The sequence below is a fragment of the Periophthalmus magnuspinnatus genome, chromosome 24, assembly GCF_009829125.3.
Source record: "Periophthalmus magnuspinnatus isolate fPerMag1 chromosome 24, fPerMag1.2.pri, whole genome shotgun sequence".
Lineage (NCBI taxonomy): Eukaryota > Metazoa > Chordata > Actinopteri > Gobiiformes > Gobiidae > Periophthalmus > Periophthalmus magnuspinnatus.
The window spans coordinates 8,440,365-8,468,187 of NC_047149.1; the positions used below are offsets into that span (position 1 = coordinate 8,440,365).

General features: G+C 38.6%; 1 protein-coding gene across 1 annotated transcript in view; it reads left to right on the forward strand.

Annotated features, from left to right (window-relative positions):
* Positions 1-27,823, forward strand: part of susd6 (sushi domain containing 6) — a 45,451-nt gene that overhangs the window by 1,345 nt on the left and 16,283 nt on the right. Inside the window, exon 2 of the mRNA XM_033990443.2 lies at positions 8,726-8,881. Coding sequence (XP_033846334.1) covers positions 8,770-8,881 — 112 coding nt within the window. The 5' untranslated portion in view covers positions 8,726-8,769. The remainder of the gene's footprint in view (positions 1-8,725; positions 8,882-27,823) is intronic.

Consider the following 27,823-nt stretch of genomic DNA (forward strand, 5'->3'; position numbering starts at 1 on the left):
ATATTATTATCAACTGACATTTTAACAAATTTGTCACTAAAAGGTCAAGTTTAAAATATGTTGCAGTTATAATCGTGGTATTACAGCTGTCTAATTTAGCCGTATTGCAAGTATTTTGGATGTGTTGTTTGGCTAGCGTGTTATCAAGCAAATGAAACCGTAAACTTTTGCGATTATATGCAAATTACTATTATTAATGTGCGGCTATTACCAATGAAAGTCTTTCTTTGTTCTTAGTATCCTCAAGGGATTTGAAGTTTTAATAAAGTGTGCATGTTTACTAGTTTGTTGAGTTAATAAATATATTGTAAATTTTTTTTTTTTTTTTCTCACAATCTGAATGCTAAAACAAAATGCATTATGGTGATACCTGAAGTAGTGCAGGCTTTTTGCTGTTGCGTGTCAACATCGTACAGTGCCATTTTTTATAATTCATGCAGTGGCTTTTGGGGGCTTTTAGTGTGCTGTTTGACTTGTAGAGAACAGGAGTAGTTGTGTCTTCACTGTCCCCTCTCTTTCGGACAACAGTGGCTCTCTTGGTTTCTGTGTCACTTTGATTATTCACTCGTCTGATCTCCATCATGTGATCCTTGGCTCTTCTTTTCTTGCCCATGTGTCGCCTCCTGCCCATGCCCTACTCCTTGCGGCGGCGGTACACGGGGATGCTCTGGTCTCGAGGCTGTAACTCGACATAATGCTGGCTAACAAAGGCTCCTTTCTGTGTCTCCTCCGGGTGCTCCCTCCTCCAGCGGGCCGCCGTACAGCGACTGGAGGGGTGGAAATATGCTGCTGGCTGTGGATGTCTCTGGCACACTGTGAGCTCTGTGTTCCCCCTCTCCTTGGCTCCCTGTGCTTTCCAGGAGCAGGGCAGCTGAGGCTCTGCAGTAGAAGCCTGCTGGCAGCCGCTTTGTCTGGCTGCTGCTGCTGCCTTCACTGAGAGGATGCAGAGGTTTTACCCCAGGACCAAGCTAAAAGCCAAACCGTGTGTCATGAGCTGGCTTATCTTGACACATACACCACAAATAGTTGATAAATGGATAGCTTTTCAGTCACTATGTTTTCTGTCCTAAAATAAGAACGTCTATATCTAGTTCAATCTCTTTTTCTTGTTTGTCTTTTATCGTCATCTCTTTGTGTGACTGGGCCAACAGTATGAGAGTGCCAGAAGGCTGAAAGTGAGACTCATTCATATAGTGTTGTCACGATACTGGCATTTCAAACTTGATTTTAACACTAAGGAAAGAAAGATTTTTATACCCCAAAGTTGTTTTGTTTTTTTAAAGTTATAATTTATTTTTAATATGCCAAACATGAAACCGACGCAAAATACCCAAATCAAACACCTTTTCTATATTCAAAAAAGAATGAGTTGAAGTATAATACAGCTTTTCCCTTTTTTTTTTTATGATCTAGATATTGTTTTTTTTTTTTCATGTATTTATTTTTTTATAACTCTACTATTTGCCTGTGTTTTTATACCAATGCCAAGATACTTAGTGGAAGGACAAAAAAACAAAAGAAAAAAAGAGAAACTATTTTACTATTTATATATTCTAAAAATGTCTTCAATTTGTGTACATTCACAACACACCCACATCCTTAATCTGAACATAATCCGCATTAAAGTGTACTTCTAACAAACAGCTTCTTATGTTACAACACTGTCTACAGTATGACGAGCCTTCCACAACAGTAGACCCTCTCTGTTTCTCTACTCCCACCAAACTTCAGAGACACTTTGTTCCACTATATTTTCCCAGAAAACCTAGAGAGCTGACGCATCCAGCCCCATTGGCAACTGAGAATGCTGCTCTTGCCTCTTCACGTTTCCTTTATCGAATCAGATTAGGTGACATGGAGATAGACGGGCTGATTGTGAAAGCAAGTCTAACCCAAATTGAGTTTTCATTCAGTTAACTAGCAGAGCATGTCTGAAAAGGACTGTACCAGGAAGTCTGTCTATTGCACCAGGAAGCTCTGTGTTTACAGTATATTTTGATGTTTGAAATTTTAGTGTTAGACAACACTAAATGTAAAGTGGAATTCAATACTAAGGAGGAATACATGATACTCAATACCGATTCTGATACCACAGTGATAATTCAAAACACTCTTTCTTTTACTTTCTTTCTTTTATATTACCCGTATATTACTTATATCTGTGTTATCTGTCCATCCTCCAGGTTCTGTAGGAGTTTGCGATACTTTGAAAACCCTTTGCATTGAATTTCATGTCTGTTGAGTGTTGGGAATAGGTATAGTTAATAGGTATATTGTGATATGCGCTATAAGGTTTATAAGTACTGCGATATTGATATGATTCATTATATGTTTTTAATATACACAATGTCAGTATTAATTTGCATTTATTCTACAAGTCAGACTGTCAAAAATAAAGCTTAACATAGAGAAAACCAGGATTAAATCAAGACTAATTTAAGAATTTGTAAGGAAAATAATAATTGACTGCCCACACAAAACATATTTAGATCACCATGTTACCTATTAATGTTTTGAAAATGCCAAATTTGAGCTTTGTGTGTGTAAAAGTCTGTGTCATGTTGGGCCTTGTCCTTGCTTCTTCTCTTTTCTCCTTGACAGACACTTGATGACAAATACCCTTCTCTTTGACCATTTCTGTTTTTGTGTGTGAAAGCAATTAGGCTAATTTTGCTTGAGTTTTCACTTTGCCAGTCAATACAGTGCCCTCCGCTATCCGAAGAGGTCAGAGCTGCATAAACGCTGTTGTTCCCATGTGGCCAGTTACACCACCCGTAGACCTTCAATAAAACGCTATTTCTATTCGTCCTACGTTTGACTTTTGCTCGTGGAATAACATGGCAATGGCTTTAAACTGCATATGACAGGTTAGACACATTTCAGCACATTTCATTCAAATTTATAGATCTTACTAACAATTTTGCCAATAGTTTTCCATAGTTTGACAATTTTGGTGAGATTAATAATTTTATGTACTGGTTGGACATGGACAGCATATACAGAAAATACATGACAAAACCGTTGATGAATGAATGTTTAAAATGTCAGAAAAATTCGTACATTCTGTGTAAATAGTCCCTGATTTTTGGCTGTCATTTTATGCATCGATGACATGACTAGACTACTTCCTGTACTTTTCAACTATTTTATTCAACTAATTCTTCAAAACTGCCACTTGACTGGTCTAAAACTATGATAGATGTTTACCACAGGTACTATCCCACCCCAAAAAATAAATGAATAATTATAAAAATTTGAAAACCTGTCACTTTAAAGCAAGGTGTTAGTGTTTGATTCATGTCTTCCTATAAGATTCAACAATATAAAAAGGTACGCTGTTTTAAACCATCTGTTCCTTGGCATAGCGCCGTAGCCAAAATGTCCTGCCAAATTCACTTGTGCGTCGCTCTGCTGCTGACTGGCACCAAGCAGGTATTCGTCTTTGTCCAAGTCACAATGGGGACCCAGGTTTAATCAAAATATGCAAAACCAAGAGCGTAAAGAAAATGGACACATAAACAAACATTTCACCACCTTGAAGGGCTGGGTAGTAGGGTTGATATAATTTGCGGTATCAGAATGGGTATTGAGTATCCAGTTTAAGAAACAAAGACACTTTTTCCATTAAAACCTCTGATTGGTCAGCCTTATCACTGCTCTGAGTAACAGATAGATTTGACCAATTGCAATAAACCAGGAAGTTCTAGAAGAAGCAGGAAACCATTACATGAATCATTATAAAATCTTGATCTGGCTCCAAGAAAATTGTTACGTAATTTTTTGGGAATATCCCCCACCCCTACCACCTAAAGATCTCAACTTTTGGATATACTTTGCTTGTGTATAGACTTGGTTACTTACAGTTCGCTTTATAACTGTGTGGCATGACCGGTGGCAAATGCAGCACATCTGAAATCAAATTCTCGTCTCGATAAGTGCCGCCGCTATGCCATTACTGTAGCCATTAGCTCAGCAGCCCTGCCCGCCCGTAATGGACCCAGCACGCGCTCGCTCTCTCTCCTGAGGATGTGATGCCGTCGGCTCACCGCTTTCCAAATAGATTCACAGGAAAAAAGCATTGCCACTACCACTCTGCACCTGCATTTTCTCATTTAAGCAGAAATCACTCACTATCTCCAAACCCAAAACAGCCACGAGCAAAGATAATGGGCTAAAAAAATCAACATAAGCTAATGCTGTGAAGGAACACAAACAGTATTACAGGGTGTTCAGGGAGATGGGTGCGTCTTGATTGACAGCTCATTCTCCTGTCAATAAGCAAACCAGTAGATGTAATGTATTTCTATAGTGGAATGTTCAGCAGTTACCATGGTGACACAATGGACACATTAGCAAACACTGCCAAAAAAAGTTTTAAGATGGTCTGAAAACTTGAGAAAAAGTATAAAATATATCTAAACAACCCATTTTCAGGAGCTTGTGGTCAATATAAGTGTTCATGGTCCTGTTTAGGTGTTGTAATTGTAATGTTATTAGGAAGTGACTTGTCTTACAGCAGAAAGCAGCTCACCTGTTGTAGTTCCAGCTAAGACCATTCCTTATGGCCAGATATTGTTAAAACAAGGCTGAGATTAAAATCTAACTTGAGTAAGAGCTTCAGACAGAGCAGTGCGTCATGTTAGCTTCACACCTCCAGGGAATGTTGATGGCATCAGCTACAAAGTACATAGCTGCATAATAGTTTCCATTCCTACTTTTCAAGCAACTGACAATTGACTATGTTCATGTAGAGTTGTGATGATACTAAAATTTCAAAGCCGATTTCGATACTAAGGAATAGATTTGATATTCAATACAGATTCCGATACCACAATGATAACAAAAACACAATAGAATGTAATTTTCAACATTAGAGCGAAGTACTTTCTTTTCTATTATATTGTATTGTGTTAGTGTTGTTCCGATACCGATACTGATATCAGCAAAAGCTCAGATACCGCACAGTTTTGAGGTATCGGCGAAATCACCAATCTGATACCACTCTGTTACTGAATGGGGACCCACACTGCCACTGTTAAAGTGTGTGGCTAACGCTAACTGCCCAGAGAAGTTTAAATGCAGACTGTGGAGGCTCAGCAGACACTTAAAACACACAAATAATGACAGAAAAGACATTTGTGTTACCTCTTTGATACTTTCTTTTAGCCTTTGGTGTGGACGCTGAACTTGGTAATTAATATAACTACGGAGAGTGCAGCCCGACAACAGCGCTAACACAGACTTTGTTTACTCTGCATAATTGATTAGCCAAGTGCTCCGAGGATGAGGATGAGCGTCTTTTTACTGGCGTCACTGTTGTTTTTATCCTTGCTCATGTGGTAGAAAGTGACCAGGTAGAAAAGTAAAAATGCTTAAATCAGCACATCTCATCATTTGGATCATTTTACATTTTAGTCTTTACTTTAGTCCTCAGAATCTCATTTATTCTTGTAGATGTTCTTAAGAGATAGCGTTTTACTAGAGTTATGTTTTACTGTAACAAAATTGTGCAGTCTTAGTTTACGTCTTCACAGTATGCGCTATCGGACTAGTATCGGTATCGACAAGTAAACCAAGACCATCTCTAGGTTCCATAGTGGTCCAAATCTACTCAAGAAAGGTTCATTTCTGTCCTGTGAATGTGCCTTTTTTGCATCGATACCTGCTCCAATGAGTATCTGGTCTCAATTCTGGCTTTAGTATCGATTAGTATCTGATTTTCAATACTTTGACAATCCTTTACGCTAACACTGTAATGCAAACAAATAGCATTATACAGTGTTCAGAGAGATAGCCTTGTTTTGATGGACAGCTCATTCTCCTGTCAATAAACAATCCAATAATACTTTCAATGCTTTCTTTCCAAGCGACAAATATTGATTGTATTGAAGGCATGGCTTGTGTTTGGCTACGGCTCACACGTTGGTAATGGCAGCTTGATAAATAAAGCATAAACTGATTCGTTTCGCGTAGAGACAGTTGGTAACTATTTGCCATCACTTTTATAGTATTTTCAATAGTTGCCAAGAATGACGCCTTTGCTGTATTTAGCCTGGCGTTTGCATAGCGGTTGGAATCATTAGCCACATAAAAGGCGAAGCAGTTCTGCCTCTTTTTGGGTAATTTAGCAAAGAGGTTGAAGCGCTGGAGAGGTGATCAAAATATGAGTAATATCACAACTGTTTTGGAGAGAGCAAAAATTGGAATATTGAGTGTGCTGTCTATGATTAATCTATGTAAAAATGATGTGAAACATGAATTTAAATGCAGTCCCCCAAACAAAGGTGAAAAATAAGGTGGGACGAGATTGAATCCACAAGAACAAGATGAGATTTTGATATAATTAATGGTAAATTGTTACAATTTTCCACATTTAAGACACTCAAAGCTTTACATCAAGGAACCACTCACCCACTCACACACATATTTATACACCAGTGTACACAGACACTGGGGGTGAGATGGGGTAAGTGCCTTGCCCAAGGACACAATGACAGTGGATATGACCTTTCTACCAATGATGCTTATGCCGAGAGCTGGATTTGAACCGCTAACCTTCAAATCAGTGGACAAATGCTTTACCATACTGTGCCACTGTCGCATAATTCTTGGCCTGTCATGATAATTACTATATCTGTGTATTTACAAAATGGTTTATGGTTATTTTGGCATAAAGTAGTTTCAATATTATCATTATATTTCTCTGTTGCAATATATTTAGCTTCAAAATTTGTCATTGTGACAGGCCTACATAATTCAGAATTTTGGCCTCCATTTTTAATTTACCGTCATTGTAGCACTACGTTTTGGAAAAGCTTCTTGAAAAGTGGAACTCACCTGAACTTAACCTTCTTTTCCTCCAATCCAAATATAATATTGTCTTATGGCATGAGATCATCATTAGTATTTAGTTTCGATTTTAGAATTTGTTGTGTTAGCTACATAGAATGCAAACTAATAATAATAATATAATAATAATAGTAAGGAATTTTATTTCTATTGCACTAGGCCTGTCATAACATATTTTGAAGTTTGATATATTGTTGAAATAAATATAGACGATAGACAATAATACTGAAAGTAATTTATGCCACTGACACAATAATCCAAGAGCAGATTTAAACCACAAAAACTATTCTAAATCTGCAATATCGTTAAAAAAATCATGAGCTGTAATAAATAAACAGCAGAATGAAACACTTTAGTACTTAGTCTGCATCTGTAATGAGTCATAGAAGATATTTATTCAACCTTTTATGGCTTAAATCTTATCATAGCCCAGAAATAACCAAAGATTTCCCAGTAGTGCAAAGAAAAAGTGCACATTATAAATATTGATCCCAAAAAAATATTATTCCAGCTTTCAGATATGGAATGATATAGTGATTATAGTGACAGGCCTTTACATTTAAAGACAAATCTCAAAATGCTAAAGCAATTCCACATTTCTTTGGCTAATCCCACTACCTCCCCACCTTGAGCTAGTATCTGTAGCCGCGAGTAGTGCACTGTTACTGAGGTCATTTAAACATAACTGTGCCAAGAGTAAGGACTGAGGCGGGCTCAGAGGAGTCCACCTGCCACTGCGCCCTGCCATCGACCCGGAGGCTACACCGCACAACTGTCTCATACAACAAAGTGTGCAGAGAAGAGCTCTTTATTAGAAAATGACCTTTGTTCTTGTTGACATTGAAACGCAGCATTAGCCTATGTAATGGACTGATGCTAATGGCTAGTGCAGAGCGAAATTAAATAAAGAATTGCAGCTCTTGATGGAGGTTATAACTGCTAAAAACGGCTTTGAAACTTGACCTGTAAAATGTTTTCTAACTGCGTGGATAGTCCATGAGGCTACGCAAAACAGCAGGCTTCTCTTTTTACAGAATCAGTACCACAAATTTTAGAATACTGCATTCAGGCGTGGGGAAATATTTAAGTTTTTTGTCACGATTATGGCCTAAATAGTTTCAATTAACAGCTGATAAATATTATAGATATGAATAGTTAGTTGTCATGTTAATGCTATGTGTAGGTTCCATGTTTAAACTACTTTTATATAAATATACTTAGCTATCAGTGAAAAGTATTTTGGATACTCAGGGCCATCAAGACGCTTCACATGAGCCCCCCTCTAATACAAATTAATAAGAAGAGGTTAAAGGCTCCATGGTAGGACATTAAACTTAACTATCTTGCTTTGATTCAATTACACACGTTTTTATTGCTCGAAAAGATAATGGCTTCCCTTTTGTGAACGGGGTCACCTCTCCACAGATCTGATGTCAAACTCGACCTGCTTGTCCCCATGGATTTATCAGTAAGTTAGTTAAATCTATACTGTAGAACGCAGTAGCAGTAACATCTTGAAGACTACAGAAAAGTTACACAGTGTATCTTCAATATTTGCGCTTAATAATACAACCACGCATTTGTTTGTTCTCTGAATTGTGGTTTGAGAACATGTAGTTTCTCATCCACCGCTGAAGGACAGTGCACAAGGTTTTCTACATATCGTTTTAAATTCCTATAGTCGAGGGCTTTTATCTGTTGCCCAGCTGTTTCCTCCTCTGTCACTGTCCCTATAGGCAGCTATACAGTATCTCTGTTCCCTTCTGTTTGTATTGCCTGGCCTGCGATTACATAATGCTGGCTGACTGCTGGTAGTAATCCCCACTCCTCTCTCCCCTCCTCCCCCCATCCCCCGCTCTCTCTTTTTATCAAACAGGTTAAAGCCGTAGAGGAGTAGCCGCTGGTCTCTGGAGGTTAAAGATGTGCGATGGGACCATGGGAGCCCTGTTCTCCTGGCAGCAGACCGCCCACCGACTGGCTGCCTCGGCTCTGCTCCTGCTCTGCGCCCTACTCCCCCACGGCCACGCTTCAGGTAAGAAACGCACCATCGGTTCAGATAAAGCCGCGGCGCCGTGTGATTTGGCGTGGAGAGATGGAAAGTTGGGTCACTTTTCAGCAGATTGTGGTTTGGTTTGGAGTCGGAGGGGATGGTCGGGCTGGTGTGTATGTGTGTGTGTAAATGTGGTATGGACACGTGAGCAAGAAGGCAGAGACATAAATAGCAACGCCATAGAAAAACTCAGCATGACCTTTGGAAGTAAATACATTAAAACTATTGAAAATTCTTAGGGGTAATATTTTGCGTTGCTAAAAAGGAACATTATCTTTGCAATTAAATAAAGAGACAGTATGTAACTTTCTGGAGGTGGAAAGCCAACTGGATGGTTTTATGGAAATAGGAAGTTAAAACCATACTTCGGAACAATCACCATGGAGATAGATGTGTTTTATGCCGTGTGGAATGCGGTGGAAATTGTAGCTAAAGGAAGACCAACATCCTCCTCCAGGCCACATAAGAGTCAGGTTTGTGGAGATGCAAGGCCACTCAGAGCAAGGACATGTGTTTTTCTATGGCTTTTAGTGCAAGAAAAAAATCCATAATGAAAAAACATGCTTTTTATAGTCTACTTTTGACAACAACAACCAAAAAATTGCATACTTTGGCTTTAACATCTTTAAATGGGTCCCTACTTTAACTGGAACATTATATAAGATATTTATTTTTCCATTTCCACATTAAGGACCCTTGACTACGGTCCATAGTTATGATTTTCTGTCTTGAATTCAACCACAGGAATTTCAAAGAAGTAGTTTTTCAATAGACTTACTTGTATGACAAAATTCTATTCCTTCTTTCATTGAGTTTCAGTCATATAACGTTTTATGGATGCCATTTTTGAGGAGCTTTTTAATTATCTTTATATTAATTGTCATGGCAACAACATGGCAATAATTATACTTCACTTGAATCTTTCGAATACAAAACCGTTAATCGTTTTTGTGAATGCCATTGTTTGATAAGCAACACGGTCTCCTGTGAGCAGTTGGAGGTTCTTCTCTCTCTCCTCCCCTCTTTCCCCCCTCACAGATGCTTTGATTAAATGCTCTTGCTCTGCCTTGGGGTCACTCGGGTTTCTCTGTACCTCCCGAGGACGGCTTACGCTCCAATCCCACTCCCAGCACTCCATTGACCGGCAGTCTAATGACTCACCGCGGCCCTCCTGTATCTCCACCATCGAGAGAGCAGGGGAGGATGTTGTTTGCGGTCACGCTGCTGTCATAAGGTTTTAATCAGCGCTGACATTTGGAGTCCTGGGAGGCCCTTTAACGCGGCTTTCGGCTATTACCTCTCACCAGGACAGGATCAGGTCTAGTGTTTCAGCTAAGATCCAGGCTTATTATCTGTGAAACAGCAAATTGATTCGATTGTGTGGATTAGTGCAGGCGCATTTGGGAATTGAAGTCATTGTAGGTTAACGTGTTGCTTTTATGTAGCGGCTTGTAAGGCAATGTTTTGTTCCTGTTCCCAATAAAGAATGTTGACTATAGTAGTTTTGTCAAGATACTAAAATTTCAAAGTTGATTTCGATACTTAAGAATAAAAACACTCTTTCTTTAGACAATAGAATGTGATTTTCACCTTAGGCCTGCCATGATAACTACTACATATCGTTCAATACATATATTTTGGGTCTCAATTTTTATCCCTTGTACAATTTTCGTTACAAAAATGGGGAGATTTGGGGTATTTTTTGTTGTAATACAATAACATGTGAGCTGTTAAGTGTTGGATAAGTGACTTCTCTGGCTAATTATTGCTTAATTCTGCTATTTACATGCTGCAGCCCTGACCTTTTAATGATTTTCTCTATTTAAAAATGGTGTACTGGAATTTTTTTGGATCATTGTCATTTTGTCAGGGGCATAAAGTACTTTCAGTATTATCGTTTATCGTCATATCTCTATAGTAATATATCATGTTATCGTGCCAGGCCTATTTCAACATTAAATCACTATACTTTCTCTTATATTACCATGTGGTCTTATATCTGTGCTCCATGGGCGTATACTAGTCTATGTGGTTTTAAACTTGTTGTGATACAGCTCAAGATTATTCTAAAGCTCTACAGGAAAGGTTCATTTCAATCCTGCGAATGACTTTTATCTGGTTTCGAAACAAGTCGTAGTATAGATTAGTTTCATTTTCGATACTTTTGATAACCCTACCGTATAGTTCTATTTTGGTGTTTGGTGCTGAATTTTCAGTAGTGGCACTGCAGTGTTACCAACTTAGCATGTTGTCGAAGTGAAAATTCCTGACATCCGCCTGTAAATTAGATCACTATGCAACTGTGAAAGGATGCATTGCTTTGTGTTGATAATGTGTCAAACCGAACTGCCCAATAGGAGCACAGCAGGATGTTGAAGAGAAGGGGGAGGGATCTAAGGTGCATAACAAAACATTTCTTACAACAGGTTTTAACTTTCCATCAATTATTAGACAGTTGACTCATGCTGATTTTAAACCTTTTTTGCATAATAATACGAAATGGTGCTTGACTCTGAAAACGCTGTGTTCCACCTTGTGATGTCATGTGGTAATACAGGAAGTGCCCCTCTGTGTTTTTAAACTCCAGACACCTTCACTCGAATCATTTGGATAATTTCAACCCTAGAATTTCCAATGTCTACTAAAGAGGTAGCAGTTAAAAAAGGAAAAAGTAGCTGTTAACTGGAAAACTACCATTTGGTGACATTGCATGGTGGAACAGAGAATTTTGAGCTTAGAGATGTAAACAGACTTATAATACATTGTTCCTCAAACATTTTTGAATGAAACAAACCATAACTCGTGGTATGTTTTTGATGAGGAAACAGCATTATAACACATCTTAAAGCTCACAAGAGTCAATTTTGCATAATATACGACCTATAATCCCAAAATGAGTGTAAAAAGTCTTCTGTAATGATATGCACTTCTTTCTCATGCTAGCTCTCCTCCTCCTCCCCTCCCCCATCGCTCCCCAGCCCAACAGCAGCAGCAGCAGCAGCTTGTGAAATGTGCCAGATGTCCTTGCCTCAGAGCTGACTGTGTTTGTGTTCCCCTTAATGCTTTAAATACATACCATGATGAGCACAACACTGGGAATATAGCAGGAAGGCTATAGTTGAGCACTGTACATCTGAAGTGTATTGCTTCACTGCGCCGCTGCATCTTATGTAACACGCGTGATTCAGCCCAGGGGCCGGCATCACGCTCACGTTCTATCGAAATGTGTGTCTTCAAATCCCCAGCCCACGTGCGCGCCTCTGCTAGCTGGATGGATAATATACAGAGTGGGCATGCTGTCTATCTCTGCCCATGCTATGCTACGCTACGCTACAGTGCTGCTATGGCTATGATTTGTGAATGTTATGCTCAGATAGGAGGGCAATGGCACTATGGTGAGTCACTAAATCAAAAGCATAACATTGTAGAGGGCGGAGAGGAGAGGGCTACGCCTTTAAGAGTAACGCCTAAAGGCACGGTTTGTTCTGTTATTGTTTCGTCTAATGTCATAATACAAGCCACAACCCACTGTTTTCTTATGAGCAAACATTTGATTTGATTTGTAAAAACTAAAAAGATAATTTTATTTGTGGTGTAACTTCCTTAGTAAAGTAAAACCCGAATATGCAAACTAGCTGCTAGTGCTGTCACTATACTAAAATGTCAAAGTCTGTTTCGATACTAAGGAATAGACTCGATACTCAATACCGATTCTGATACCATGGTGATAATTTTAAAAACTCTTTATTTAGACAATAGGTTGAGATTTCCATGTCATTTACATTAAACTGTAGTACTTTCTTTAACTCTACCATGTGGCTTTATATCTGTGTAATTCCTCAGTCTTTCAGTCTATGTGACTTATATTTTTTTCTGATACAGCTCATTCTAAAGCTGTTGGGGAAAGGTTAATTTCTGTCCTGTGAATGTGACTTTATTAGTATCAATACTTCGTCAAATATGATCTGATCTATACACCAGCTGTACTGTTTATTAGCATCTGGTTTTCCATACTTTTGCCAACCCTAATTGTGGTGTAACATCCTCAAAGTAAAACCAGAATATACAAACTAGGTGCTGTACTTTTCTCTCTCCAAAATGTTAATTTATAGATGTAGTTTAGACACATGTTGAAACAAGAATGGAAAAGAGTTACATTTTTAATTCAGACTTTGGAGTGAGCTGCTGAATCATTCATGTCGACATCACATGCCCAAACTGAACACGCGATTTCGAGGATCCAATTTCATGGCTTTACATTTGAAAAAAGCAAGACAAAACTTATCTCAAAGCCAAATGAGTTGAGATACTGCCAAAATATTGAAAAACATAAATGCAGTGAGCGAGTATAAGACATAAAATAAAATGACTTGGACTCAAAACTGGTGAAACTCCAAACCTCGTGATTCATTAATAAATCACAATTCTTACTTTTTGAGTTCTCTTTTGGTAACATTGGGATTGTCTGTCTTGCCAACATATATTATTCACAGGGTAATCCCATGATGTGTTGCGGAGATGGCTCTGGAAATTTCCATGAATAGGAAATGTCATTGGCGCTGACGGCCATATTCCGAACAGTAGCAAAGCGAAAATAGGTTTTGACAAAGTACGCTAAACACGCATTTGGCCAAAACGCATATAATCAAAACTAAATTGAACTCGGAAAAAAAATAATTTGGTTTGTAGATAAGACTGAAAAAAACAGACCAGATTTACATGATTTATTGAAGTGAGTCCAGTTGATAAGGCTCGCTAACTTGTTTTGTTGACACAGCTGTTATTGCTAATGCTACATCTTATAAGAGATCAGATCCGAGCACACACTGTACTCACAGCCTACACTTGAGGTTCCTTATTAAACAATGAAAGGAAAAGGTTGAAACTTCCCCGGTGGCCCCCGTCGGAGCAGGTACAAAAGGGCTCGATCCTGCTGTCCTTCATGCGCAAATGCTTCAACATGTTTTTTACCTTTGTATGCCGTTTGGATGTCTATCGTAAACTAGTAGAGTTGTCAAAAGTATCGAAAATCAGATAATAATCGATATTAAAACTAGTCTTGAAACTAGATATTTGTTTGAGAAAGTATCAATGCTAAAAACGTCTCAATAACAGAACAGAAATGCGTCTTTCCTAAGTTATTATCTTTTGTCGTCTATATTTACTGGAGTTTTTATCATCAGTATATCGAATTTCAAAATTTGTTATGGTGACAGGCCAACCTATGGACCACTATGGAAACTACCTGGATAACTGAAGGATTACACAGATATAAGAGCACATGGGAATATAAAAGAAAGTATTTAACATTGCATATTAATAAAGTATCAAGTCTATTCCTTAGTATCGAAATATAGTATGAAATTTTAGTATTGTGTCACTGTAAAAGTATAAGAAGTAATAACCATTTTGCTGTTAGACTGCCAGAAAGCTCCAATGTCAGTTCTTTTATTTCAAGTGCATTGACTGAGTGCCACCAATTCCATCACTATAAAGCTATAGCCTGGTCTTTGTCCTTTCCAAGCTGTTCTGACGTCCAGTAATGTGCCTTACACTTCCTATTATGGTGTCAATCGCTTACAGTAAGTCCTTGAGGGTTGTTTCTGGGCTTCGGATGTGATTCAGAAGGAAAAATATGGCTTTGAGGCTTTGTATTTTTACTCCCTTTGATTGTCTTTTATTTCCATCATCCAAAATGGCCTTGTCACGATATTAAAATGTCAAACTCGATTTAAAGTTGAAAATCACATTCTATTGTCTAATTGAAGAGTAATTTCTTTTATATTACCATGTGGTGTTTCATGTGTGTAATGTCTGTCGTCCAGGTAGGTTTCATAGGGTTGGCCTGTTACGAAGACAAATTTTGAAGTTCAATATATCACTGAAGTATATATAGACGATAAATGATAATACTGAAACAAATTTTTGCTACGAACATGATAACCAAAGAGCAGATTCAAACCACAAAAACATTATTGTTAAAAAATCATGAACTGCAATAAACAGCAGAATGAAACACTTTAGTACTTAGTTTGCATGTGTAATGAGTCATAGAAGTTACTAATTCAACCTTTTATGGCTTAAATATTACCACAGAGCCTAAAAATAACAAAGACGTCTATCCATGGGCGTATACTAGTCTATTCTATGTGTCTCATTCTTGTTCTGATACAGCTCAAGCTCATTCTAAAGTTATTCAGGAAAGGTTCATTTCTGTTCTGTGTTTGAGACTTTTTTTTAGCATCGATACTTTCTCAACTAAACATCTGGTTTTAGCATCGATTAGTATCTGATTCCAAACGTAGTCACAAAAAACGGGAAAACACCAGCGAATTCCCATTAACAGATCCGCAGTGACGTTTACAACAACATGTGTGAGAACGGGAAATGGTTCGGCTGGAAGAAAAATACGTGTCAAAGGCTATGGCAGAGAGCAGGGGAATTGGCCCACTCCACATCCCCAAGAGAGTCACGCATCAACCATAGCGCCGGCTTTACTTTCATTTTTCTCAGTCCCAGTCTTTTGTTTTCGAACATTTGCGTCGGACCAACCCACAATTTTCTTTCAAATGCCTAGTTTCGCAGAGGAAGAATGTATGACAACTCCCCTGCTCGCTTTAATAACAGCCTGTACAGCGCGGTGGCCGGCACCGCGTCATGGCCCAGACCGCAGAGGAAAATATTCTGAATGAGACATGCCCGGCTTCTTTCATCACTTTGAAACACATAAAGGGATTGTGGGCGGATTTGAAGTGTGGACGTTGTTTAGTGTTGTCTAGTCTTTGCTTTTTGATTATTATGTGGGATAAACATACACAATTGACCATATGTTAGCAATGTGTACTTTTCGAGCTCAAAATTGAAACATGTCAAAGACTAAACCAGGATCCAAGAGCATTACATTACATACAGGTGGGCCACGATTAAAATCCCTCAGTCGTCCAGGCAGGTTCAATAATGGTCCATGGGCGTAAACGAGTCCATGTGGTCGTATACTTCATGTGTCAACAAAATCAGTTAGCGAACTTTATAAACTGGACTCCCTTCAACAAATCATGTAAATCTGGTCTGCTTTTTCACTCTTATCTACAAACCAAGTCATTTTTTTCCAAGTTCAATTTAGTTTTGATTATATGCGTTTCGGCCAAATGCGTTTATAGGGCTTTTTGTCAGAACCTATTTTCGTTTGCTGCTATTCGGAATATGGCCGTCAGCGCCAGTTGAACATTACATACAGGTGGGTCATGATTGAATTTGGAAACTAGATACTCATTTGAGCAGGTATCGATACTAATATAAGTCACATTCACAGGTGAGAGATGAACCTTTCCTGAATAGCTTTAGAAAGAAGTATAAGACTAGCATACGCCCATGGACCTACTATGGAACCTACCTGGACGATTGAGGGATTACACAGAAGCTACATGTTAATTTTAAAAGAAAGTACTGCCATTTAATGTTGAAAATCACATTCTATTGTCTAAAGGAAGGGGCGTTTTAATTATCACTGTTGTATCGGAATCTGCTTTGAGCACACATGGGCACAGTGCAACCACCTTTGTTTACATACTAATTGTTTGCTGATGATTTGCACTTGAACAAACATGACTCCCGTACAATTACTGGTACAAAACTATTCCCCGAAGCCCTGTTAGTCCTGGTGGTTTCCAAACTGCGGAGGAAGAAGAGCAATGTCTTTTTTTTTTCCTGAAACGTGAGAACAAAGAAGGCTTTTAGGGGGGAGGAGGAACCCACGGGCCAAACCTCAGCTACGATGCTAACTCTCTCTAATCGTGTGTGTGTGTATGCAAGTATAAGAGTTGGATTGAGCCAAAAAGTGTACTCAAGTAAGTGTAATGTTACTTCAAAGGTAGTGGTCCAAGAAATTACTCGGGTAAGAAAAAGTATTTGAGAGAGACAAAAAAATGAGAAAAACAACAAATCATTTCATATTGTCAACATAAAGCTTTTGTCACTTGTAGACCTACTCACAGTGGGAAGAGGAATCTAAGCTAAATATTACTCAAGTAGGAGTAAAAGTATGCTGCTAAAAAGTTATTCAAGTAAAAGCCACGGAGTAAATGTACTACCCACTTCAGGCGAGCTTTCTCAGCCGTCTTTGTCTCTATGTGGACTGAAGCCATTAACCAGGTGAGAGCGCAGAGCATTAGCGGCGGTCCGGTCGAATCCATCAGCTTTTCCCTTTCATTACCTGTGCGTTTATCACTCAAGCCATCACTCTCCTCACACCTCAGTCTGTCTATAGCGCGCCCGTTTCAATCAGGCCTCGAGGGAAAGTTTAATACCTTATACCGGGCTTGGAATACTCCATAGAAACACTTTACACTTTTAGCAGACAGTTCAATTACTTGTACAAAATCCCAGATGGTAGGATTATTGTTAGCAGGTGGAGTGGTAGCTAAGTTTGGCTATTCTGGTTTGAGTTTAGTACTGTTGGGGGGGCTTTGTAATTAGACTTTTTAAAACGAATTGCATTTTAGTTTGGCTATTTTTACTGCTGGGTTTGTAATGTCAAAAATAGTAACTCCTTAAAGTGTAAAATGGCGTACACTCAAAAGAATGGCATGAATACAGCTTCGGTTAAAATTTTTACTGAACGCATTGTCCACCTTCAAGGCACTCAAAGCACTTTACATCATGAGTGTTTTAACAAAATCTGTGGATCTATGCAAATATCTAGAACTATAACTTAGGCCTAAACCATAATATTGAAACCAAACCAAGCCAAAAAGCAAAATTGTCCCCTCAAAATATTCAGAATCTATAATATTAAAAAAAAAACCATGAGCTGCAGTAAATAAATAGCTGAATGAAACACTTTCGTAATTAGTTTGTCTATAATGAGTCAGAGTTCATAATTCAACCTTCTATATCTAAAATCTTATATTGCACAGCTAATAACCAAAAATCTCACACTGACACAAAGCAAAGGTACACACAACAAAAATTATTGTTCCATCCGTCATGTAATAAACGGTAAGTCGATATAGTAATCATCGTGACAGGCCTACTATTACTAACAATACAATATAGCAGACAAGGACACTCACGGATACCGCAGCCATGGCAACTTTGTGCTTGTCAGTTCACTCTTCCATTACCTAAACCAGAACAGAATCTTAAATGCACTACTATTCATTTGCACACGTATTACTGATAACCTCTTATTCAGAAAGCATTACATCTCCATTATTGATTGATTGGTTTATTTCGAGTTAGTGCCAAGAGAAAAGAATAATCATGTTTACTACATGTACATTGTAAACAAAAGAAAAGCACATCTCTCAAAAAGAAGTGGGAAGAAGAAAAACTTATATTAACCCACCAAAGTTCGGGACCTATTTTTTACAAAGAAATCATTAAAGTTGTTAACAATGCTGGGCATGTCATCTATCACAACATTCTCATCAACAAAATAATCAGGGTACGAATGCTTATTAGAGCCTTCTTTGATTACGCTATTCAATATACCCCACATTTTTTTTACATTGTTTTTATTATTTTCGAGCAATTTATTATAATACAATTTTCTACTGTTTCTTATGATATCTGTCAACTGATTCTTATATAATTTGTACCTTCTTTCTGAATCCTTCGTTTTCAATTTTAAAAATTGTCTATAAAGATACTTTTTCTTTTTACAAGCATTCTGCAGCCCTGTTGTTAACCAAGGACAATTTGGTTTTCTCTTTTTAGTTCTACATTGTTGAACGGGACAATGTTTATTGTATGATGACAGAAATATATCTAAAATATTATTGTAGGCTCTATCAACGTTGTCCTCCAAATATACTGATCTCCAATCCTGATAATTAAGGTCATCATTCAGTGATCTGACATTGCCATCAGAATGCATTCTTCTGTATGTAGAATTATACACATTGTAAATCTTGTTAACTTTTTCGCCACAACAGAGGAATACTGGTAAGTGATCTGTTATATCGCAGATCATTATACCACTAATATTATTGTTCACATTGTTAGTAAAAATATTGTCAATAAGGGTAACACTGTGATTTGTAATTCGGCTGGGTCTTGTAATTGTTGGGTATAAGCTCAGGCTATACATTCTGTTAAGAAAGTCGTCTGTCAATTTATGTTTAGCAGGATTTAATAGATCGATATTGTAATCTCCGCATATGTAAATTGTTTTGTTATTGCTCATAGAGAACATTGTTTTCTATCCAGTCATTAAATACTTCAACATTTGTGCCAGGAGATCGATATATACAGCTGATTACAGCATTTTTTGTCTTTAAGTTACAAATCTCAACTGATACACACTCTAAGATGTCCTCAACTACAACTGACAAATTATCAATTACTTTAAACTTTAATTCCTTACGCACATATATAGCAACTCCCCCCCCTGATCTGTTAATTCTGTTGACATAATTGAGTTCATAACCATAAATGTTAAAGTCCATTCCCTTCTCCTCCTTGAACCAGGTTTCCGATACTGCAATTACACTGAATGGAACAGTAAACTGCAAAGTATTCTTTAATGGAAAAAAAGTTTGCATACATACTTCTGCTATTGAAGTGTATACTTGAGAGTTTGTCATCTGATTTAATAGAGTGTTCAAATTCATGCGCTGTGTAATATTTGCTATCTACATTTATAGAAGAGAAGAGTTTTATAAATATTTTACAGTGTCTGACCCATGTACCTTGGATCAGCCTTTGTTTCTTGAGTTGCCTGGCCCTCCTAGCGATCTCTGCGTTCCTCGGTGTCAAATGGTCGTTCATGTAGACCTCCGTGCCTCTTATTAAGGTACTTTGAGGTCCACCAGTGTGACAGTCCACACAGAGGAGCTGCACACACAAGAATTTGCCGCTACATTGCTGCATTCATCTTGCTTTCAATAATATGGATTCCTCGGTTTTGTACTGAAAAGAAACCAGCCAACATTGTGATGCCAACACAGATATCAAAGCTGCTATCGAGGTATTTTCGAGACCAACTGAGACTTCAATTCAAGTAAAATTTTGTTTAATCTTTTTCATATTTTAATAAAGTGGTTACATGCTTTATAAGGTGCTAGTTCGTTTTTAACAGTTTGCAGACATCCATAGCTATTCCTCATGTACCAAATGCGTTCCTAGCATCCTTATTTTTCTAATTATTCACAAGGATGAGTTTATAAGTGCTTCTCACAACTTTAAGAGGCCAGATTGGAGTTTTGCCATCACAGTAACAACTAATAACAACAAACACGCTAAGAAAAACGAACATGCTTACAACTAACATGCTAACAACAACTAACATGCTAACAACAACTAACATGCTAACAACGACTAACATTCTCTTGGCAACAATAGCTAACAGCAAAAGTAGGACTGCCACGTCAAAATAAAAAATACAGCAAATGGTAATATAATGTAATGGTAATGTTTTTAAATGCATAATACATGACAAATCCTATTAAGACATTTGTGTATTATTCGATTGTGACATTTAATGGTTGAGTTAAGTCGGTTCGAAGTTGTTTGGCACTTGTCTGAAGCAGCAGGCAGTCCTAATGATTTCCAAAGGGCCCCATCGCAGGGACTAGCCCGCTGAGTGGAGGACAACTCTTGACTAATGAGCTGCTAAATATATCCCGCAGTCTCTCCTGTCTTCTCCTGCCTCTGTAAACTCGCCCAAACAATTTATAATTTCATTTTCATCAAAAACGCAATTATTACTATTACATTATCTCCCCAGCACATCTCGCCTTTGATGCGTTTGTCTTTATACCCACAACCGAAGCGGCGTAGGCAGGCTTTCGTCACGCAGTTAGTCAACATCAGCAGCATCCTGTTCAGACAAGTTCATCCCCCTGCACACAGAAGGCATTGATCAACCCACACAGCTTGCTAGCTAGCATTAGCCAATAGCTGACACACACAATCCACAAGTTGCCAGACTGTGAGCAACAGCTATCACAGCTTATGATGTGGGATTCAATGAGGGTTTTTTTTTTTTTTGTTGTTTTTTTTACATCAAAACTTAATATTCAGAGTAACATAACAGATCAAGCAGGAGGTATTAGAAGATAAGAGCCATCATGTGTATCAATCTAGAGTTTAATGTGACGATATCCGATTTGATGTGCGCTGCTTCCTTTAGGTTATTTTTCATACATAATGGCATTTGACAACTTATTTTTGCTCAAGGCTGACACGGATTTGCAAGAACTTTTTCCAACCAACTTCAGACTACTGGTGACCTAGCGCAGCCAAACGAATAGACCAAAATATCTTCAAGTGTAGTGAAGTGGCTCCAGGAAGTTTTATACCGCAATAATGGTAAGTATGCGAGGACTACAAAGTTAGCTACATCAAAAACTTTGGCAACTGCAGAGTAGCACAAACTGTACTTGGATCAAGAAATTTCCAGCGTTGGTGTTACAGACAGCTCAATCATCCCCAAACGATTGTATCTTTTTATGGGCGGTGTCCTCCTTCCCCCTCTTTTTGTCCAGTATTATATCATAACTAAACTACAACATATGTTCTGGGGAGGATTGTTTTCACCCTTTCAAATGACCATGATCCCAGTCTGAAATGTCGCAAATCACACGTTACCCAATACACGTCATCCCTATAAGTTCACCCCGTACCATCCGACACAGCTAGCTAGCCAACGCTAATGAATCTAGCAGTCTCCTCTAATTAGACCCGGAGTTGCAGTTGTCCATCTTTTCCCCCCCCTTAGTGGACTTGTCTGCTTTGCACAGAGTCATTAAAAAGTGCGGAGTGTCTAGCTGACGGCGGCTGATACGGAGCTGAGCCAAAGGGCAGGGCTCGACACGTGCTATCGCGCTGCATTTGTGCGGCTGGCTGAGGCGGGCGAGCTGACAGGGGCGGAGGTGAGCCACAGCTGTTTCCCTTTAAGTCCTTTCTGCACAAACACTGTCCTCGCTATCTCTGTAATATGAACAATATGGATCTAGTTTTTATAGTTCAACTGCGACTTTCATTCAGTGTTTCCAAAGTCTTGAAAATGTTAGGTTTTATTGCATTATAACATAGCCGAACAGTGTAATGAGAATGTACAAAGTTACGGCGATATCATTGAAGAAAGGACACACGCGCTAGGCTAGATTGAAAAGTAAAAAATGTCTAGAGGAAGTGGAATATTTGTCTGTACAGGATACTTTAATGTATTCCCATTTTAACTTTGCTTCAGCAATTGCGTTCCTAGGCCTCTCTATTATATCATTCTAGTTAGCGTACCAGACACACGATTACTCTGCTTTTATTTTTAACACCAGATGCCCTCCCACAACCTATGCACACACTTTGATTGGCCTGATCACTGCCAAGTATCACTACAATAACAAAAAACATCCTGTATAGTCAATCCATAGTCATAAGACATGTTTTCTCATAACATGTCCCCCCATCTACTCTCCCATTCATCTCTCTGTCCATTGGAGGCTATTCTAGAGCATTATGCCTGAAGTACTGTTCAATATTTCCTGTGTATTTCCTGTTTGGCCTTGGCGCTGCTCTGTCCTAGGGGTTATGATGTAAGAGGTTCATTAGAAGCACTGTGGACTTATTTAGCGTCCACTTGGCTTGAGTCCACTCTAATGCCCTATGCCCACATGACATTATCTGCAAACAGCTCAGCAAACACGGGCCTATGTGAAAACCTTGCATGGCTACATCTTAAAAGGACTATTGTTTCGAGCTTGTATGTTTTAAATCGGCTGTACCCAATTTTTTTTTATTTCAAAAACATGCCTGGACATATTTAGTTTGTCTCTTTCTGTCCTATGTCGCAATTGTCTTTTTAAACTCCATAAGCCGTATGCCTTCACCAAAATCTTTTAATGGTATCAATAATTTCCCCCATTGCTAGCTTTACATTTTTGACCAAAATCTAGCGTAAGCCTGAAGCGCGTATTGCATATTTGAGCAAGTATTGACTGCAAGTAGTTGTCAATGTGTTTCCGTTGAGTTAGACTGAGCGACACAAAGCAAAGACTGGGAAATCATTCAGGAGGTATCTTGAAGACAATAACTCGCCCCAGCTCTAAGCATAAGTTTAATCTTTTTATGAACCAACATCTGTCTAAAATACAGCCCTGTACTGCTCCATACACTTCATTGACCATCATTCCCAAACATATAAATGAATGAGATAGCAGCAGGCATATTGTCCTATATTTAAATGTCACTGTTATGGCGGTATAAAGTGAACAAACGGCGCTGTTACCGGGGAGTCTGGGTAATAATAATATACGTTATGGGTGATGTTGGCTGCAGGCCTAGTTTTTACTGACCGCACAGTTTCATCTCTTTATTTGTATTTGCAGAGTATGAGCCGTAGACTGGAAAACATACTGTACTTTGCACCTTCCTCTTTGCCACAATTAACTTTATAACTTCCCCATTTATTGTCTGCTCCCTTACCGTGACCTCACAATGTTAATTTGATTGAAAGTGTTGACATTTGGTCTTTAAGAAATAGTTCCCCTTTTTTAGGCTAAATCACAGTTTCATGTATGTCGTCTGAGTGCTTACAGTTTGAAAAACCAGGAACTACAGTCACAACTGAACCTGGCTTACCAGTAGGTCATAATAACACATTTCAAAGTACGTTAAACTGAATATAAATAATAAACAATAATACTGAAACCAAACCATAAAGCAGAATTATCCCCCCAAAACTATTTTGAATGTACAATATTAATAAAAGATATGAGCCGCAGTAAATACATAACATGCAACCCTTTTGTTAGTTTGTATATATTAAGAGTCACAATTCATTTATTCAACCCTGTACAGCTCAAATCTCATTATAGTACAGAAAAGTAACCAAAATCTTTCCAATAGTGCAAAAAAAAAGTCCCCACCAAATATTATATTGACCCCCAAAAAGTATTGTTCCATCTGCCGTGTATTGAATAATAAGACGATAGAGTAGGCCTTGTGACAGGACTACTTACCAGTGCCTTAGAAATGTCAACTGTGAACTGAGTTTTGATTATAAAAATAAATCACCTTTGTAAATCCAATACTTTAAAAAAAAAAACTCACTTAGATATGAATCCAAAACACAATAAATCGGTGTACATAACAAAGCGCACCATGTAGCCTTGTTGCCTTTTGTCAGTAGTAGTGGCAAAAGTTCAAAAGGTTGTCCACCCCATTAGCTGGCTGCCATTTGTGCACACACTTGCCACAACAGTTGCTCTATAAAGTGCAATTGGACTCTGTGTGCCCGGCGCTGACAGACTGCACGCCGTAACAGTACTTGTATTGTTGAGTCATTGGACATAATGCCAAACTGTGAGGAACGCCATCTTCATCTCTCCTCTCATTTATGCTCCTTTGATTTTAATTAAATAACTGACAATGTAAAGCTTGTTCTAAGACGTCATGTACTTTCTGTAACTTGTGACTGTTTCCTCAGCTCCGCAAAGGCAATAAACTTGTTGATCAAAGAAGAGTTGAAGCGAAGTTCAGTCCAACAGAGGGTTCAGTGTTGGCAAGTGGTTAGTGCTTGGAGGTAATGTGACCCAGTTCAGATTATAATTCATTTAGAGGTATTTTTAGATCAGGATAAAGGCTTACAAGAAGAGCATAATTATATTTTTGTCATTAAATATTCCAAATGAGAAAAGATGATGAGTCCTGGGAAATTTGCTTTTGACTAACACAGTGATGTAACACAATATGGCCATTCATAAGACCATATAAGGACGTGCTAATGTTCTCAAGTAAACACAAGCCAATATTAGATTAAAAGGTTCAACAAATCACACAGTTGCACAATTATATTTTGGGAATTCAACTTGTTGCATTTGCTGATCCTGATGGCGTATTAGGACTGAATCAAATTCAGGAACAGCCATCTTGTACTGTAGCTTTACGTCTTTGTTCCTGTCAGCATAACACATTTGCATGCACTATATTTGAGACTCTACTGTAGGGCTGAACCATTTTGGCAAAATATCTAATTGCGTTTTTTTCTGGCAAACAAGGGCACATATTAGGCTATTTTCTGATCTGTCATAATGTTGTTTCCTCATCACAAACATGCCTGGAGTTGTGTTTTGTTTCATTCACACATGTTTAACACAGAAACTATGTATATTTAGGGTGAGTTCTTCTCTCAAACAGAGAACACACTGTTCCACCTTATGATGTCATGTGATAATACAGAAACTGTTCCTCTGTGTTTTTTTTATTCCATACACCAAGCATGAGTGAATGAAAGAAAAACACAACTCCAGGTATGTTTTCGATGAGGTAATGACATTCTAACATGAGTCATGAGTCAATTTTGTGTAATATAGGACTTTTAAACTTGTCCAGAGGGATTAACATTAGAAAGAAGACTGAAATATGAACTGCTAAACTAATACAAGAATCTCATGTATTTCTGAACATGCTTGTAGAGGTCTAAACTACAGGGTTACCAGGTTTTTAGATAATGAGACAGGATATGTTATTTGGACAGGACAAAAAATGGCTTCTCTTTTTCTGTCAAATTCGATTTCGATTGCGATTAACTTTTGAGCAGTAGAGTAAGACTGTGAGATTAGAGTATAGTGACATGCATACTTAAGTGTGTTTTTTTTTGTTTGTTCACTTTTTAGTAAAGTTATAACCTGGCTCTACTCTACAGTACATTATATTACTCAAGAGTCATAAAACATACCAAAAAAACAAATAAAAAACACCCAACGACTGTGTTCAGGACTCCCCCCTCACTCTCACCTTGCACAAACGACGCCTGCTGAAATATTAGCAGCTCGCAGTTGCGCTGACAGCATTTTGGGGGGGCACGTGTGTTTTTGGGAGGGGACCCGCACGCGCTTTTGTTCTCGCTCGGAAAGCTGAGAAGGAGGAATTTCTGCCTCCCAGCTGTCCTGCCACCCGAGGGAGCGAGAGAGTGGGAGGGAGGGTGGATGAGTAGGTGTCCCGGTTCAGCTCACATGCACCCATCTGCTCTGTACTGGCTGTTACCATCGCGGGCCTTTTACAATAGAGGTCTCGGCCCCCCGCCCTGCCCCACAATAGATCTGTATGCATATTTAACCCTTCGAATGCAAAATCTGTTGTGCTTTTCAGAGGCACGCTGCTTAAATCTGCCACAGTGACCCTGCCCTGTGTAAGCCGGGACAATAGGGTTTAATAGTGGAGCACGTGGATGGCTAAAGGGAGCAGAGCATAAGCAGAGGGGAGTGGGTCAAAGGAGGATGTTTCTGTTTGGAGATGTTTGGAGACCTCACTCACCCCGAGAGCCGTTTGATACCGCTGCAGGAAGAGAGTCGCGCTCCGTTCTTGTTCGGGATCATTTCCTGTTTACCGCAGACATGTTGGATATTTGTATGTTTGTTATCAATAAACTTAACATGTCCTTTTAAGTTACCGTACTCTTCTACTGCTTCAACTCAGCCATGTGCAGTGAGTTCAATAGTAGTACTTTCTTTTATATTGAGATGTGGCCTTATATCTGTGTAATTCCTCAGTTGTCCAGGAAGGTGCCATAGCGGTCCATGAGTGTATACTAGTCTATGTGGTTTTATACTTGGTCTAATACAGCTCAAGATCATTCTAAAGATATTCAGGAAAGGTTCATTCCTGTCCTGTGAATGTGACTTTTTTAGTATCGATACCTGCTCAAATCAGTATCTACTTTCAATACTAGTTTTAGTATCGATTAGTATCTGATTTAGATCTTTTTTGACAACCTGTTTGCTTACAGATCTAATCCTTTGTAACAACACTACCCAGCCCCTTCTGCACTTCCCTCTTCATCGTCTCCCACCTCCTCCACACACCGTCAGTTTTCTCATTTACCTCCCCCCACAGGGAACCCAAACAACCACCTCGATTAGCAAAAAAAAACATGCACTTCACGCTCCGAGGCAATGCTATTTGTTCTGCATTCTCAGTTTTACAGTGACACAGAGCCGTCTTTCTGTACACAGCTTTATCCTCTTTTCACCCCCAAGATCTTTTGACTTTAAAGTGCGTTTGGCAGGTTAGAATACTCCTCTATGACAGGTTAGACTACTCATGTCCCTAAAACATGATTAACATCATTAGATTTAAGATTTTACTAAAAAAAATTGCCAACTCTTTTCTATTTTGTAAGTTTTGTAAAGTTTATAATATAATTTCTGGTTGGACACAGGGAGCAGACAAGTGATAATTAGAAAAATCAATTCATCTGTCAAATGCACTTTAAATACGAGTATGAAGCAGATTTGAGCTTGTATGCGTGACTCTCTCTCCCCCTCTCACACAGGAGGCAAACCCTACACCACTAGTATCACTTACACACACTTCAAGCGTCCCAAGTTACGGACCGCGTCACCCGCCCAGGTCGCCTCGCACCAAATGTCTCGCACTGAAAAGTCATCTGCCACGGTGTAAAGCCACTGACGAAAGGGAAGCTGATATTCAGATAGGATAGTCTTTACAAAGCGTATCATATAAAGTTGTTTGAAATATGATTGGAGTTGGGGTTTAGTACACACAAGGCTTTGGGTTACAAATATAGAGCGTAATGTATAGGCTTTAAGTTATAAGATCGGGCGTCTTTGTCACTGTGTGTTTTGGAGCGTGGATTTCATAACTGAGAGGTATAATGTGCAAGTATATGAGCACAAAGGCAGGCCGGTAATAGGAAGGCCTTGATAGAAAAAAAAAATAATTCGATTAGGTTGTAAAGTAATGCACTGTAAGAAATATTAACATTTACAAGCCTGATGTGTCTTCAAGAATGCAATTTGCTTTGAATAGAATCCTAACATCACAATACTAGGAAGTTGTACCATGGTTTATCTACATAGGTCTATTATACACCAGTCCAAAATGGTTCATTTTCAAAATATACTACTTCTTCTGACAATTTTTTGCTGTTTTATGTTCTGTTCATAATACAATAACGCA